This window comes from Typopeltis vanoorti, chromosome 6 (genome assembly GCF_054136105.1).
Source record: "Typopeltis vanoorti isolate ZY-2024b chromosome 6, IOZ_Tvanoo_1.0, whole genome shotgun sequence".
Taxonomy (NCBI): domain Eukaryota; kingdom Metazoa; phylum Arthropoda; class Arachnida; order Uropygi; family Thelyphonidae; genus Typopeltis; species Typopeltis vanoorti.
The window spans coordinates 15,975,468-15,990,466 of record NC_143554.1 but is presented as its reverse complement, the minus strand read 5'-3'; the positions used below and the strand labels follow the sequence as shown (position 1 = coordinate 15,990,466).

At 35.9% G+C, this 14,999-nt stretch overlaps 1 protein-coding gene across 1 annotated transcript in view; it reads right to left on the bottom strand.

Moving 5' to 3' along the window:
- The window catches only part of Vps13D (vacuolar protein sorting 13D), a 1,260,195-nt gene that overhangs the window by 40,865 nt on the left and 1,204,331 nt on the right, over positions 1 to 14,999 (bottom strand). Inside the window, exon 75 of the mRNA XM_090393926.1 lies at positions 8,817 to 9,070. Coding sequence (XP_090250052.1) covers positions 8,817 to 9,070 — 254 coding nt within the window. The remainder of the gene's footprint in view (positions 1 to 8,816; positions 9,071 to 14,999) is intronic.

Here is a 14,999-nt window from a genome sequence, read left to right as displayed (position 1 = left end):
ATTTTCCTATTTAATTTTACTTTTAAGGGACTCTCTCCAGTTTTGGGGGACAGTTTCCCAAAAGTGGATTCTGGCAACTCAATGGACTAGACAATATTGTCTTTTATAATTTGTTTGGTGTTTTTCCTTACTGTTAGTGTTTTTTCCTATGTTATATAATTTTATTTCAAGTTATTTTAATTTATTTTTTTTATATATTTAGTTTTTATTTTGATTTTTTACTTATTTTTTTTATTTATTTAATAATTATTTAATTATTATTTTTTGGTTAAAGGATAATGATAACTAGCTTTTCTTCTCTGCTTCCAGAGAGTTGCTCAGGTGTTGGTTATTTGGGAATTTTGAATAATTATTTTCATTCCCATTGGTTATTAGGTGTATGTCAGAGGCTTGGGGAGAACACTTCTCTGAAAGTGATAGAGATATTGGTGTGCTTGTTAGCCTGGTTAACATATACTCTGGTAGCATTATTTAAGAGTATAGTACCATAGGCTTTAAGTAAATAAAGAACCTAAAAAGGTTGATTAAACCTGAGCATGGGGGCAGGCTAAGATAAAGATCTGTTTAGGATTAAATTATAATCAATTGTAAAAGTGAGAATTTTTGGAGATAAAAAATAAAATAAATTAAATAAATAAAAAATAAAATAAATAAAAAAAGAGGGTTGTTGTGGCCATTTTGTTTACTTTTCTTGGAATTGGTCATGGGAGTTTCAGAATGATGTTGCCTTCGGATAGGTAGCATAATGCAGGTGGGGAACTCATCTTTTCCTGAAAAGATTTGGTCCCAGTTCTGCTAACTGTAGTCTCAGGTAGTTTTTGATTGAGGCTTTTGAACTTCTTTTAATATCCTCTATTGTTTTCTTTTGTTTTTCATATGTTACAATATTCCTGATTTTCCAAATGTGATATTTAATTTCAATTAGTAGGTAGAGTAGTTGATTTTTCAAGCTTCCTTCTCCCTGGTAGGTCTTGCAGGTATAGTACTTGTTCCTTTCTGAGTGTGGGGATGTTGAAGGTGCTACTTGCATTAGCGTTGCCACTGTGCATTCATAGAACAGGTCGTCTTAGGTTTCTTGTAGGGTGCAAAAGGCACAATTTGCACTTTGAAGTATTCTCCATTTCAGGAGTTTAGTGTTTACTGGTAAGATGTTGTGTAACATCCTCCAGTTAAAATTGTGTCTGGATGGGTAGGTGTACTTGAAATAGCAGTGTTTCCATTTTTCCTTTTCTTGGGGGAGTGTGTCTGTTGGAATGTTACTAAATGCCTGTAATATGTCCTCTTTTTTTAGTTCGTGACGGTGTTGTTTGTTCTTCTTTGTGGTGATGATTCTTGCTTGTCTAGATATGGTTCTGTAGTATTCTGATGAAATTTTTGCCTTTTCACCAATGTGGGTTTGGCCTGTGAACATTTTGTGTATTTCAATCAAGCTGGTCCATTTTCCACATGGGCATTCATGTAAAATAACATGGTTCCTTTGAAGACATAGTGCTAACAACAGGAAAACGATAGCTTTAATATATGTTTTCATTACCATCTCACATAAGCAGAGGAAAAATAGCAGGAAAGAAGATCGTAAGATTAAGATTAATTGCAGAATAAGAGTAGGTAGGCATATGAAAGAAGGTATTTACTCCATTATTAATAAGGGAGAGGTCATGGTTGTCAAGGATTCTCTCAATATGACCACATCTATTCATGTTGGCAGATTCCCACAGCATGTCATGTCCATTAAAGTCACCCATTAGGAGTATGTGCTGAGGCAGTTGTAATATGATATTATCAAGTTCCATTTCATTTAATTCAGAACCTACTGTGATTAGAAAATAGTATCCCCCCATTATCATCCCAGGTAGATAAATGGTGTGTTCTGTATCTACTTTTCATTCAGAACCTAGGGTTAAACATATTGAGCATACTGTGATTAGAAAGTAGTATCCTCACTTTGTTTTAAATAAGTTTCCAGCAAAGAGAAAAGTTTTTCGTTGCTGTAGCAGGTACTTGATATCATCAATATTCTGAAGAAACCCATGATAGTTCCGTTGTAAAAATTTACCTATTGTTTAGATTTTACAGACTTGTCTGATTTCCTGAAGGGTGAGGACTTGCCCTTATCTGGTTTATATTTCTTATTAGATTTTGGGAGTGTAGACGACCAGTGTCCATCACTTCCTCTGGAAATAGATGCAATACACATTCTGATGTATTAGAATCAACAAGTAAGTTCAAGTTACTTTCAGTAGATACTGAAGTATCCATTTTTTCTGTGGGATGTGTTGGTGACTTGTCTTTAAGTTATAAGCTTGCCGCAATTTTTTCACAAGTGGGTTCTCATTGAATGAGACCATTTTTGAAGTGGAACTGTACATTGTGTGATTGATGTGATCAACAGAGAAAGTCAGATCATAAAGTTCAAGTATAGTGAAATTATCAAACAGTATAATAGTGAATTTGAGTAGCTGTTGATATTTTCTTAACTCTATGAAATAAGAGGATCTCGGAATAGGTGTAGTGGTGGCTAACTTTCTTTTTGCTTCCTAATATGATATGTTTTCTTCTGTTCTAATTTTTTTGTATTTCTTTCTCATCTTTCCTGACATGTATGGGAGTATGCTGAATGATCTCCCTGACAGTTGACAGTTTGAAAAAGCATTTGATTCTCTATATCAGTCAGAAATAATTTCGCTTTCTTTGCAGAGCAAGAGTGGTTTCATGCTCTTTACTACCACATTGGGCATAGTTGACAGAGTCACGACATGTTCCGGCAGCTTGGACATGTTCGTATTTCTGGTATTTGTAACATCTTAATGGATTAGGAATGTACACTCGAACAGGACAACTGGAATATCCTGATTTGACAGTGTAGTCTTAGGAGTATCAAAAGTAAGGATGATGTTTCTGGTTGGAACCAGGTGATCATCTGTATGGATCAGGATGTGGATAATACACGTCACCTCCTGATCTTTCAGCTATGAATATATCTCCTCATCAGAAACAGCTAGGAAATCCCTGGGATCCATTCTCTACAGGAATTGAGTGCTTTATGGGATGTAACTGTTATTCCACTCAATTCCTGTAGAGAATGGATCCCAGGGATTTCCTGGGATCCATTCTCTACAGGAATTGAGTGAATTTAATGTTGCTCTGAAAACTAATCAGAGCAACATTAATGTTGCTCTGATTAGTTTTTCAAAATGTTGCTGACATGATTTTTCTATGAGTACATCACCAGAATGTAGTTTCTTAACTGTTGTGGGAGAATGTGCCAGCCTTTCTATACCCTTTTGAATGAAGAAGAGTGATATTTTCCCTATTGGATTTACATCAGTAGAATGAATGAGTAAAAAAACTGTAAATAAAAGTAATTAGTACATAAAATACTTGTATCAAGTGTTTTATTTCTTACTTCTGTTATCGAAAGGTGTATGATTGGTATTAATACTTGGTTGGGGCTTTATTAGGGCCCATGAAAATTGAGGATGAAGGATTCATGCTCGAGTTTCCCATCCATCAACAACAGAGCCACACATGGATGCCCACTATCTGGAAACAATGATTGCACTCAGAAGTGAAATGCCAGGATTATCCCAGCAAGCCTTGGGTTCTGTCCTCAGACCACAGGCAAGGAGACTTATTTCATCACACCCGTGCAGGCAAGCCCACTAGCCGATTGACCCTGGCGGGCCTTCCAGATCCATCCGTTTTGCCGAAGCTGAGGCCAAAGTAGTGCAAGACTACCAGGATCCATCTTTCTGGATATCCAATGGTCGCACCACCATGTAAAACATGGTGACAGGGTGTTGGATCCCAGTTATGGTAGTCTGGAAGACAGGATAGCAAAAAAAGACTCAGGGTAAGTAGAGTGCAGAATAGGTGAATAAAAGTATAAAAAAGAGTAAGAATGAAAAGGGCCAGTACCATCACTGGGAGGTCCCCTCCACCATGAACAGGTGCCTTGCATGGAGAGGATATTTAGATAAGTCTGATACAGAATTAACCATGATGATGGAAGAATTATGGAAAGCCTTCAAGTCTGTAAAGAATAATAAATTCATGGGTAGGAACCACACATAAGTGGTTCCTACCCATGAGAGATTATTCATAAATGTGTAGTACATTTGTACCATGGGTGGCTAAGAATTTATTTTATCAGTTTTATACACCTAAACCTCTTTTTACGCGATAGATACGTTCCTAAAAATTACGCGTAAATAGAATTCGCGTAAAAAGAACTACTGACTCCATAGAAAAAGTGAAGATTGGTTCCAAACCTGAAATATAAGCAAAATAATGAAAAAAACAAACATTAAATTCTTTAGGATCATAAGATTTTTATTTACATTTCATGGAGAACACACATACATATAATCAATTTTAGTAATTTAAAAAAAAAACATTAATTTCATTTGTTTGCTAAGTATTCTATAAAAAATTTATGTTATTTGCTATCAGTTTCTGACAATAAACGTGAAAGCTTTCATTTTCGTGAGACTGCAATATCACTAGAACTACTATATATGGTATTATCGTCATCGACTTCCGCCTCAACTAGTGGAATTCTTCTTGTCATATCTTGAACAAAAGTACCACTGGTTGTTTCGGTAGTTTTTAGGTATGAACTCAGTTATTAATCACTGTGTTGATGCTTTAGATAAGTCATGATATAATTCTCTGTATGAAGACATTAACAAATTAAGCTCATGTGAAAACTTCCCAGCATGTTCTTCATCTGGATCATGTCAGGCAAAATAATTGCCTAAATTACTGGCCAGTTTAAGACCTTTCTTTAATAATATCAGCAGTAAAAGTAGGATTATCTTGATCATTATCATTAACTTCTTCGCTTTCAGGAGTCTCAGAAACAATCTCCACTATTCTGTCTTCGCTAAGAGGTTTATCAATTAACAATTTTTTGATATCTGCCGACATAAGATCATCGAATCCTTCTCCGCCAATTTCACATGCCAAACTTATTATATTGGGAAATTCTGCAGTATGATTGAAGGAAACAGGAGCATTCTCTTTAACACATGCAGGCCAAATAGCTTTCCAGCATGCATTCATAGTTTCTGGTCTTAATTCAGATAACGATAATCGAATCTGATCAATACAATCCATAAGTGAAATTTTTTTCCACACATCCATAACTGACAGTGTTTCATCATCATTTAGCTTGTTCAAAACGTACTGAAATGTTTGTCTGACATAATATGTTTTAAAAGTAGCAGTTATACCCTGATCTAGAGGTTGTAGCAATGATGTGGTATTGGGCAGCAGAAAAAAAAATTGCACATTTGGGTGTTCTATAGCAGGATGACCAGGTGCATTATCAAGAATCAAAAGCACTTTAAATTCGAGACCCTTGTTATTCAAACAGCGTCTAACTTCTGGCACAAAATTTTTGTGGAACCACTCTGTGAAAATATCAATGGTCACCAAAGCTTTTTTATTGGCCATCCAATGAACTGGCAATTTTTGAAATTCTATGCCTTTCATTGGCCGTGGTCTTAATGATCGATTTAAGAGCAGTGATTTTAACATCCGCTCTCCTAAAGCATTTGAACAAAATAGGAGTGTTATGCGATCCTTTGCTGCTTTGACCCCACCAACAGTTTTTTGCATTTTTGACACGTAAGTTCTGTTTGGCATTTTTTTCCTAGAAAAGGCCAGTTTCATCTGTATTCCAAACTCATTCATGAGTGTAACCTCCATCTTCAATTATTTTAGCAAGTTTTTGTGGAAATGCTTTAGCAGCTGTTTCATCAGCAGAAGCCATTTCACCTTAAATTTTTTTATTATGAAGAGCGTGTCTTTTAATAAACTTAGCCAGCCAACCATTGCTTGCATGAAATTCATATTTTTTCTTCAATTGAGATGAAGTATCTGGCTGCAGTTTTTTAATCTGTTCATAAAATCTCAATGCTGATTGCTTGATGGAATTTCCATCAACTGGCATTCTTTTTTGTACATTATTTTCTATCCACATCACTAAAGCTTTTTCGGCCTTTTCTAGAACAACATCTCTTGTGTATGATGATGATAATTTCGCACTTGATTTTGTACCAAAACATACCGCTTTTGTAATATTATTATTAAGGGCAGCTCCAAGGAGTCCTCCGATTCATCGAGGGAGGCCCAACATCATGTCAAGAACAACTATTCGACATTTACACAGTATCTATCATACTTCACCTTGAACTCATTTACAGTCATGGCACCCACAACAGACTCTGGCAGCTTATTCCACTCATTTACCACTCTCCAAGTAAAAAACCTAGCTCTAACACCCTTGCTAACCACACTCTTACCAAGCTTCCATGGCCTTTTCATTTTTCTTTATAGATCTCACAGTTGATTCATGGACTCCAAAATGCTTACCCACAGCTGTCGCACTTTCCCCAGTTTGAAGACGATCTAAAATTTGAATTTTTATATCCAAGGAAATGGCTTTCCTTTTTTTTTTTGGTTTTCGGCAACATCATATGAGGGCTGGATTAAAATCTTCGGTTAATGAAATGAAAGTTTGAAAATTACACATAACTTACCATTTAATATTTCTTGGTAAATTTATTAATTTTATAACACGATTTTTATTTTGATTTCACTTAAAAAATGCAAATGCAAAAAATGTGGTGACTGTGTTGTCTACTCAAACACCAAATTCAAACTGCTAAGAACTGCTTTTTTATGCGCAGTCAGTTATGTAATTCGGGGAATTCCCAATAAATGAAATTCGTAAGAATTTAGAATTTTCTTAATTGAAACAAAAATGCAAAAAAAAAAAAAAAAAATCTCAGAATTTTCTAGAATTTAGAATTTTTTTAATTGAAACGAGAATGCAATTCTACAAAATTCTCAGAATGTTCTTGAATTATGGATTTTTTCCTAACTTAGACTTTAGGTTGGTGCGTAAAAGTGAATAAAAATCGCGTAAAACAAAATTTTTGATATCCCAATTCGCATAAAAAGAGGTTTAGGTGTATACTGTTTTGTACTTTGCATTTAATTTTAACATATTCTGAAACTTGACTCTAGAGACCAAACATTTCTTCGCTTTATCTTCTGTTCAATTATTGTTTATGTTGCGCATATGAGTGTATGCATGAAGAAAAAAGGTCCATAAGCTGTATAATGATAACTGTACACAATAATTAATAGAGATCCCATAAATCATCAGCCATCTGTTTTAGGTCCCATTTCAAGTTCTTCATGCTTACAATGTAGATAGTCTTTTTTTTTTATGTGTGGCTCTCACTCATGAAAAGTTGTAAGCCTATAGCACATTAGTACCATGAATTGGCTAAGGTTTTTTTTATATTGTTATTACTTTTTTTACATTTTTCATTTATTTTTTAACATAGTCTGGAACTCCTGCTCTAGAAATCAAACATGAACTTTTTTCAAGCCACTTCAGACCTCCAATAAGCTGGAAAATGGTTTAACACCAGGCAATGAAATTCATTCATTCTAGAATTTAGAATTTTTTTAATTGAAATGAGAATGCAATTCTACAAAATTCTAAGAATGTTCTTGAATTATCGATTTTTTCCTAACTTAGACTTTAGGTTGGTCGTGTAAAAGTGAATAAAAATCGCGTAAAACAAAATGTTTGATATCCCAATTCGCGTAAAAAAATAGTCTGGAACTCCTGCTCTAGAAATCAAACATGAACTTTTTTCAAGCCACTTCAGACCTCCAATAAGTAGGAAAATGGTCTCACACCAGGCAATGAAATTCATCTCCCCACCTAAAGACAATCACAAACATCCATGCCCATGGCAGGATTCTCACCTGTGACCTGTTGGTTGGAGAGTGGGTATGGTAACCACTCAGCCGACCAGGCTGGCAGATTGCAATATTTCTAATCTTTTATTCATGTGCTTTTTACTGTATATTTTGTAACCTATATTTAATAAACTTATTCTTCTGTAATTTACACAGTCATCTCTATCTTTCTTAAACAGATATAACTTTAAGACAATGGCACTAAAGTGCAAAGGATATTACAGTCGAGATGTCCTGGTCCACAGAATTCGCAGAATAGTAACTGAGAGAAATAGCACAATTATGTGCTATTTCTCTCATTTGTGCTATTATATGCTGGCAAGTGGTGCACCAGGATGAAAGGGGTGTATGATAAAGTGAAAGAGGAAGAGAAAGGAGACAATACTGTATGGTGATTCCAAAAGTAGAGGGTGCTTGCTGAACCTAAAGCAGTTTCATAGGGTGGATGCAGAAATATTCAATACATACAAAGACAGGAGAGATCATGGTGATTGTGATCATGGTCACCTCTGGTAGTTAAGTGATTGGTTGGGTGTGAGGGATAGATTTTTTTGCTAAGAAGGTGGTGAATGAATTGTCAGAAGTGGTCACTAGTGCTCCATCAGCATTTAAGATGTTTAAATATGTTTAAGAAGAGACATTGTGTGAATAATGGTTAGTGGGGTTTCCCATGATAACTCTTCAGACTATATAGAGATGTCTGTATTGTAAAATAATTAAATTAAAAAAATCCTTATTTCTTCTGATATTATTATTATTACGTGACACATTGAGGGAGAGCACCTACTCTAGAACTCGATCTCCATAACTCAATCCACCAAATATAGCGAACTGTTACTACCATGCCCACAGCGGGATCCTAACCTGCAGCCTTCTGGCTGGAGACAGGATACGCTAACCAGGTTGGATTTTAGATATAATCTAAAATTATTTTATTCTAAATTATACATTTTTGTACTATCATATAAATTAAAGCACATGAAAATCAGCACATGCATATAATAATTTAAAAAAAAATTATTTTAACTTACAGTTCACTATAGTTTCTGTCATTCAGCAGATACAGAAATTCCTGACCCTGTGCTTGCTGAAATGAATATTGAGGTAATAAACCTCCTGGACCCACACATAAACGAGGGGGTCGACACCTGTTTGGGACTGCATCATGGCTTCTTCTACTTGTATCTCTTACAGCACTAGCAGCTCCAGAAGCAAAATCAAGGAAACCTACTGCAGGTTTTGCAACTGTTCCGACAAGTCCTTTCCCTATTCCTGAGAGTAATCCCTTTAAATAACACATAAATAAATTATCATTCTTTTCACAAAATTTTGCAGCCATGTAAATTAGAATTTCAATGATTTCAAACAGGATAGCAAGTAATTATCTTTTATCATTCCTTGATTAAGCAGAAGCAACTTGAAAATAGTTCAACAGAGGTAAAAAATCAACATTTTAAATGTTATTAATAGAACAAGGCAAATAATAAAGACTGATCTATGAATATCATAAGATAATAGGACTTTGTTAATATCAATTTCTAAAATCTTCATTTAAACATTTCTAAGTTGTACAGCCTTGAGATATAGGCATTTAATAGCTCATCTCACAGAAAATGGGCAAAAAATGTTAAAAACAAAATTGGTTTTAATGACAAACCTCATGTATGGGGATAATAGACGATATAGTTAGAGGATATGCTCAATTATTTTGCACAATCTGTAAAAATTCGTGATGGCATATCATGCATTTTGGATGTTTCGAAGCCTGGTAGCCTTGGTTGCACACCTTATGGTCCGAGGCACCAGACAAGTCTGGAAATGAGCGGCCTCCTCACTGCATACCCTGGACACCTACAGGTGACAAACTAGCTCATTACACTATTCCCCCCATCTTGAGCTAGCACCCCAGGATGGGTTGGTATAATCACTTGCAATAATCAAGAAAATAGCGGGTCTGACTCTGATTGGTTAGTTCCAGGAAAATTGAAGATTGATTCTGATGTTTGAGACTTGTTTGATGATGTGCATGTCTCCCGTCCCTTCAACATTTCTAAATGCCATAGATGTGCCTGCAAGAATTGTAATAAACTATTTTCTACTAATACAAGTCATCAATGTTCCAGGAGGTTGGCAATTTCGGACATTTATCATTTTATCTTCCCTGAATGTAATCATGCCTTTACTTCTGTTGTTGGACTTGGAGTGCATCGTTGTTCTAAACATCCTGTTGAGGCAATTTCAGACATTCATTATTTTATCTTCCCTGAATTTAATCATGCCTTTACTTCTGCTGTTGGACTTGGAGTTCATCATTCTTCTAAACATCTTGTTGAGGTGACCATATCTGCACTGAGCGCATTAAACCATGCTGAAATTCAGAGGAGGAAGAGCGTATTCTTGCTGCCCATTCAGTTTGTGTGGCAGCAGGTGTTAGGAACTAAAATGAGGCTTTGACTAATGTGCTGCCTCATCGTACTTTTCGTGCTATTAAAAGTCATCGAAGATTAACAGGCTATAAACAGTTTGTTAATGAGCTTACAGAACTTTCTAGGAATGAAGGGATGGGTAATATCTCCATACCTCCTACCCCACCTTTCGTTCCTACTCAATATCAAGTTGATTTTCAACAACCAATTTTAGCAACAGAGGCTCTGATTTCCAAGTTAGGATCAGCTTTAAACCATCAACCTTTAGCAAAATATAATCATACAACTCTTAATGTGTGCAAAGACTATACTAGATGGGACATCTCCACCTCCCTCCGAAGATCAGCATAGATTTTGTGGAGTTTTGGAGTACTGTCTTCTCTGCTCTGCCACTGCATTTATCTGATCAAGACCAGCCTTGTGCACTTGGATCTGTCCCTGAATCAGCCATTTATTCTCCCGTATCACATGAAGAAATTGTATCAGCTTTATCTCCTAGTAATTCAGTTTCTGGCCCTGATGGCTTTCCAGTGTCACATTTAAGTAAAGTACCCATTCAGATCCTTCAAGATCTGAACATTTTCCTATCAACTAAAGTTATTCCACCTTATTTACAGAATTCAAGAACTATATTTATCCCAAAGAAGGACACCGGCTAGTAGTGCTGCGGATTATAGGCCTATTACAGTTTCTCCTAGGCTTCTTCGTCTTTATCATAAAGTGTTAGTCAAGAGACTGCAAAAGTATATCCAACATGATGTTTGGCAGAGAGCCTTTGTCCGTTCAGATGGCTGTGCTGTGCACTATCTATTGCAGGCTGTTCAGATTTTTTTCTTTTATATGCTTTACAGTTATACTCTAATAATTCTCTAACTATTAGTATTGGGGCCTGAGCAGCTTCTATTCCTGCAGTTCAGGGTGTTTGCCAAGGTGACCCTCTATCCTCTCTTTTCTTCAACTGCATCATTGATGCGTTTCTTCATTGTCTGCCTAACCATCCTGGTTACTCTCTTGATGCTTCTTTTAATGCTATGGCCTTTGCAGATGACCATATTCTCATGGCCTCCACTAAGGTAGGCCTGCAGGAACTTCTTGACCAGGCATTCAATTTCTTTCATGTTAGAGGTCTTACCATAAATGTGGAGAAGTCCTGCTCATTAGCACCTTAGTCCCTTTGGGGAACGACAAGAAGCTAAAGGTCAAAAATCTTGAGTTTTTTTCTGCACAACAGGCAAGTGCATTCCCTTACTGTTCTGGAGGAATGAAGATATCTTGGTATCTTCTTTACACCAAAAGGACAGTCTTTTATTCCATTCTCTTTAGAAAATGATTTGTCCTCTTTAAGAAAGGCTCCTCTCAAATCCCAGCAAAGGCTTTTCCTCCTTTCAAATTATTTGCTCCCTAGGTACTATCATAAGTTGATACTCAGGCGTACCTATGTATTTGCTCTGTCATCCATTCATGGCTTAGGCTTCCTTTAGAAATATCCACTTCTCAAATTTGCAGAGATGCATTTCATTGCTCTATTATTCAGAAAGACCTCGGCATACTATAGAGTGGACCAAGTATTAAGGTCAACCTGATAGATACTGAATCACTTTATGGATCAAATCTAGCATCAGTCAAGTACCTTCCCATACTAGGCAATTGAAGAGGACCTGCACAACCCACAGCTGCAGAGGTGACATAAGCTGTAGGGCAGGTTGCTGCTACAGTGAAATCCCATCAGTGTGGAAAATGTTATATCAGATGCTGAGGTGTTTCCCCTACAAGATGTCCCATACTCAAGCTTTGCTTCATGGTGATGCACAAATTTGACTGCAGTTTGCCCTGATGTTCTTAGCTCAAAGTGGTGGATGATGTGCCCCATTTAAGATCTTGTAGAGTAACAAGGCACATTTTTATCTGAATAGTAGTGTTAACTCACACAACATTCGCTGTGAATAACCCTCATGTGTTCCATCAGACCCCTTTATACTCATCGAAAGTCACAGTGTGGTGTGGTTTCAATTGCATTGTTTATTAATTGGTCTTTACTTTTTCAAAGAACTTTGCCCAACAGGACCAGGGACTACCGTCTCTGCTGTTAGGTACTGAAAGATGCTGCAAAATTATTCCGCAACTGCAGCAGTGAAGATGCCTTGACTCTACCATATTCATGCAGGATGGAGCACCACCTCACATTGGATTACCAGTACAGTGAATGTTGCGAAAACACTTTGCAGAACACAGAGTGATTAGTCATGAATTTCCCACAGCATTGCTACCTTGTTCACCTGATCTCAATCCCTGTAACTTTTGGTTGTGGTATATGAAGGAAATGTTCCTGATTTAGCAACCTTGAAAGACAGAATAATAATGCAACATATGAGGCAAATCAGTGCAGATCTGTTGTATTCCACTGTAGAAAATGTCATTCACTGAATGCAGTTCTTAGAACATCTGAAACGAGGATATACTGAACCACATCTGCACATATGTGAACACGAAAATTGATTTTTTGAGTCTCTTCTAGCCATTCTTCTTCATGTAGCTTCCTCAATGCAAGGATGCAGCACCATGTCCTTCCAGTCCTCTCTGATGGCAGTTCTTTTTGTTTCTGCATAGTCACATGATCCTGTCCATGATCTCATATCATCAAACCATGTCCTTCTTTTCTTACCTCTTGATCTTCTTCCCATAATCTTTCCTTCTAAAGCTGTTATTGTCCACTGTCCTGCTGATCCCCTCAGTACATGTCTTGTCAGTCTCATCTTTCTCTGGATCATTTCCTGCAATAAAGATTTCTTGTTTTCATTCTCTGTAGTACTTCTGCATTTGTCACATGCTCTGTCCATGAAATTTTCAGGGCTCTTCTGTAGCACCACATTTCAAAGGCCACTATCTGTCTTACTTTCTTCTTGAATATCCAGATCTCACTTCCATATGTGAAAACTGGCCAAACTAATATTCTTATCATTCTCTTCTTTAACTTTTGAGCAGATCTTTATTTTTCTAGAAGGCATCTTTAGCTATTGCAGTTCTCATTTTTATTTCTTTATCTTGTTTTCCATCTGCAGTAAAGTAGGTGCCTAAATATTTGTATTCTGTTGTATGCTCAATTTTTATATTGTTTAAAGCCCTTTTCTAGCTATTACTGTTTAATTAATCCCAAACCATGTGTTTATACAGCCAAATGTCCCCTGGTGACAGAATTTTGTACCATTTTTTTTTATCTTCTGTAAATAAAAACCCCATGTTCCAGTGTCCTTACACTAAGTTTGGTTGAATTCTGTCCAATAATTTTTCGCTACAGGGCTCTAAACACCTCCTCTTTAATTATGGCCACCCTGTATATAATAATAATAATAATAAACACTTTTTGTATATGACAGATACGTATTACAATCTGACAGTAGGATCATTAAAGATTCAGAGTCACTATTTCCCATAATTTGGAAATTTAATGACTTAAATACTAAATTCCTATGGTTGTAATAATATCCACATAACTGGCTGGAGAGTGGCAAAATAGAAATACTGTGTAATTGGCTCAGTTCTTTCTTGCTTCATGTAACTTCTATAGCTAGTTATGTTTCATTCTGATGATTATGTGAAGAGATACTTATCACGAAATATTAGTGAGTTATATTAAATTCTTAATTTCTTACATAATTTATGTGTACAGTCAGTTAATTATGGCTTATATTAATAATCAAAATCAATCTCTACAACATTATTAACATCAAGTAAACTTAATTCCTCATATACACCCCCCCCCCATTGCACTCAAGTTATGCATGATACATTCATGAGAATGAAATATCTATATGAAATGCTCATTTAATGTCTCAACTATATCATGTACAGTATTTATCATTCTACTATCTGCTACTTTTATCAACCAAAATCATCCTTCCATAATTATTCTTTATTTTATGAGTCACATATTGAAGGAATTTCTGATTTCTGGGATTTTTTTTTTTTTTTGGCATCATTAAGCTAACTGCTGCTCATACTACCCTCAACTGATTATTGCCACTCACCTTGTACTGCCTCTATAATCCCTTCAGGATTGCATGCCTCACCTATTTATTCATCCAATTCACATCTACTTTATTTAACCTCCTGATTTTTGGAATATATTAATAATAATTAATATATTCCAAAAAATTTTCTATGCCAGATAGTTTTTTGAGTAGGACCCAAGCAGCACTAATTTTCTTTCCATCCAGTTCTTCATTCCATCATATATAGCTGCAAGCTGTCTTCTGAATTTGTCATAATCACCAATCTTTATAGTTCTAAATACATCCCTTTTTCACAGAATTTGTCTTGTGACTGACCACCAAAGTGATCATTTCATGGTCACACTCATCATCTGATGAGATGATCACATCTAAGATCTTGATCCTCATGTGTTCTCCGTTATTTACTGCTTAAGGTAGTTATGTTTGATAAACTTGAGAAACGCATTCTCATTGCTCTCAAATGCCATCTCTTCATTCCAATCTACATTACCATAATTAAAACTATCTGCAATGATCATTCTTTTTTTATATGTCAAGCTCATTTGCCTATACATTTCCTTCTCACTCTCCTCCACATTACCAAGTCAACAGCAAAACCCAATTAAATATTTCATCCTGTATACCTCACACATCACACTGCCAGCAGTTTCCTTTTCTGCAAATAATCTGTTTCTTTACTTGACTTTTTTTTTTTTTTTTACAGCAGATGTTTAATTTGAAATTGGGAGGAACTTGGCATATATAGTAATGGATTCTGTAAGCTTTGCACATGAAGAAG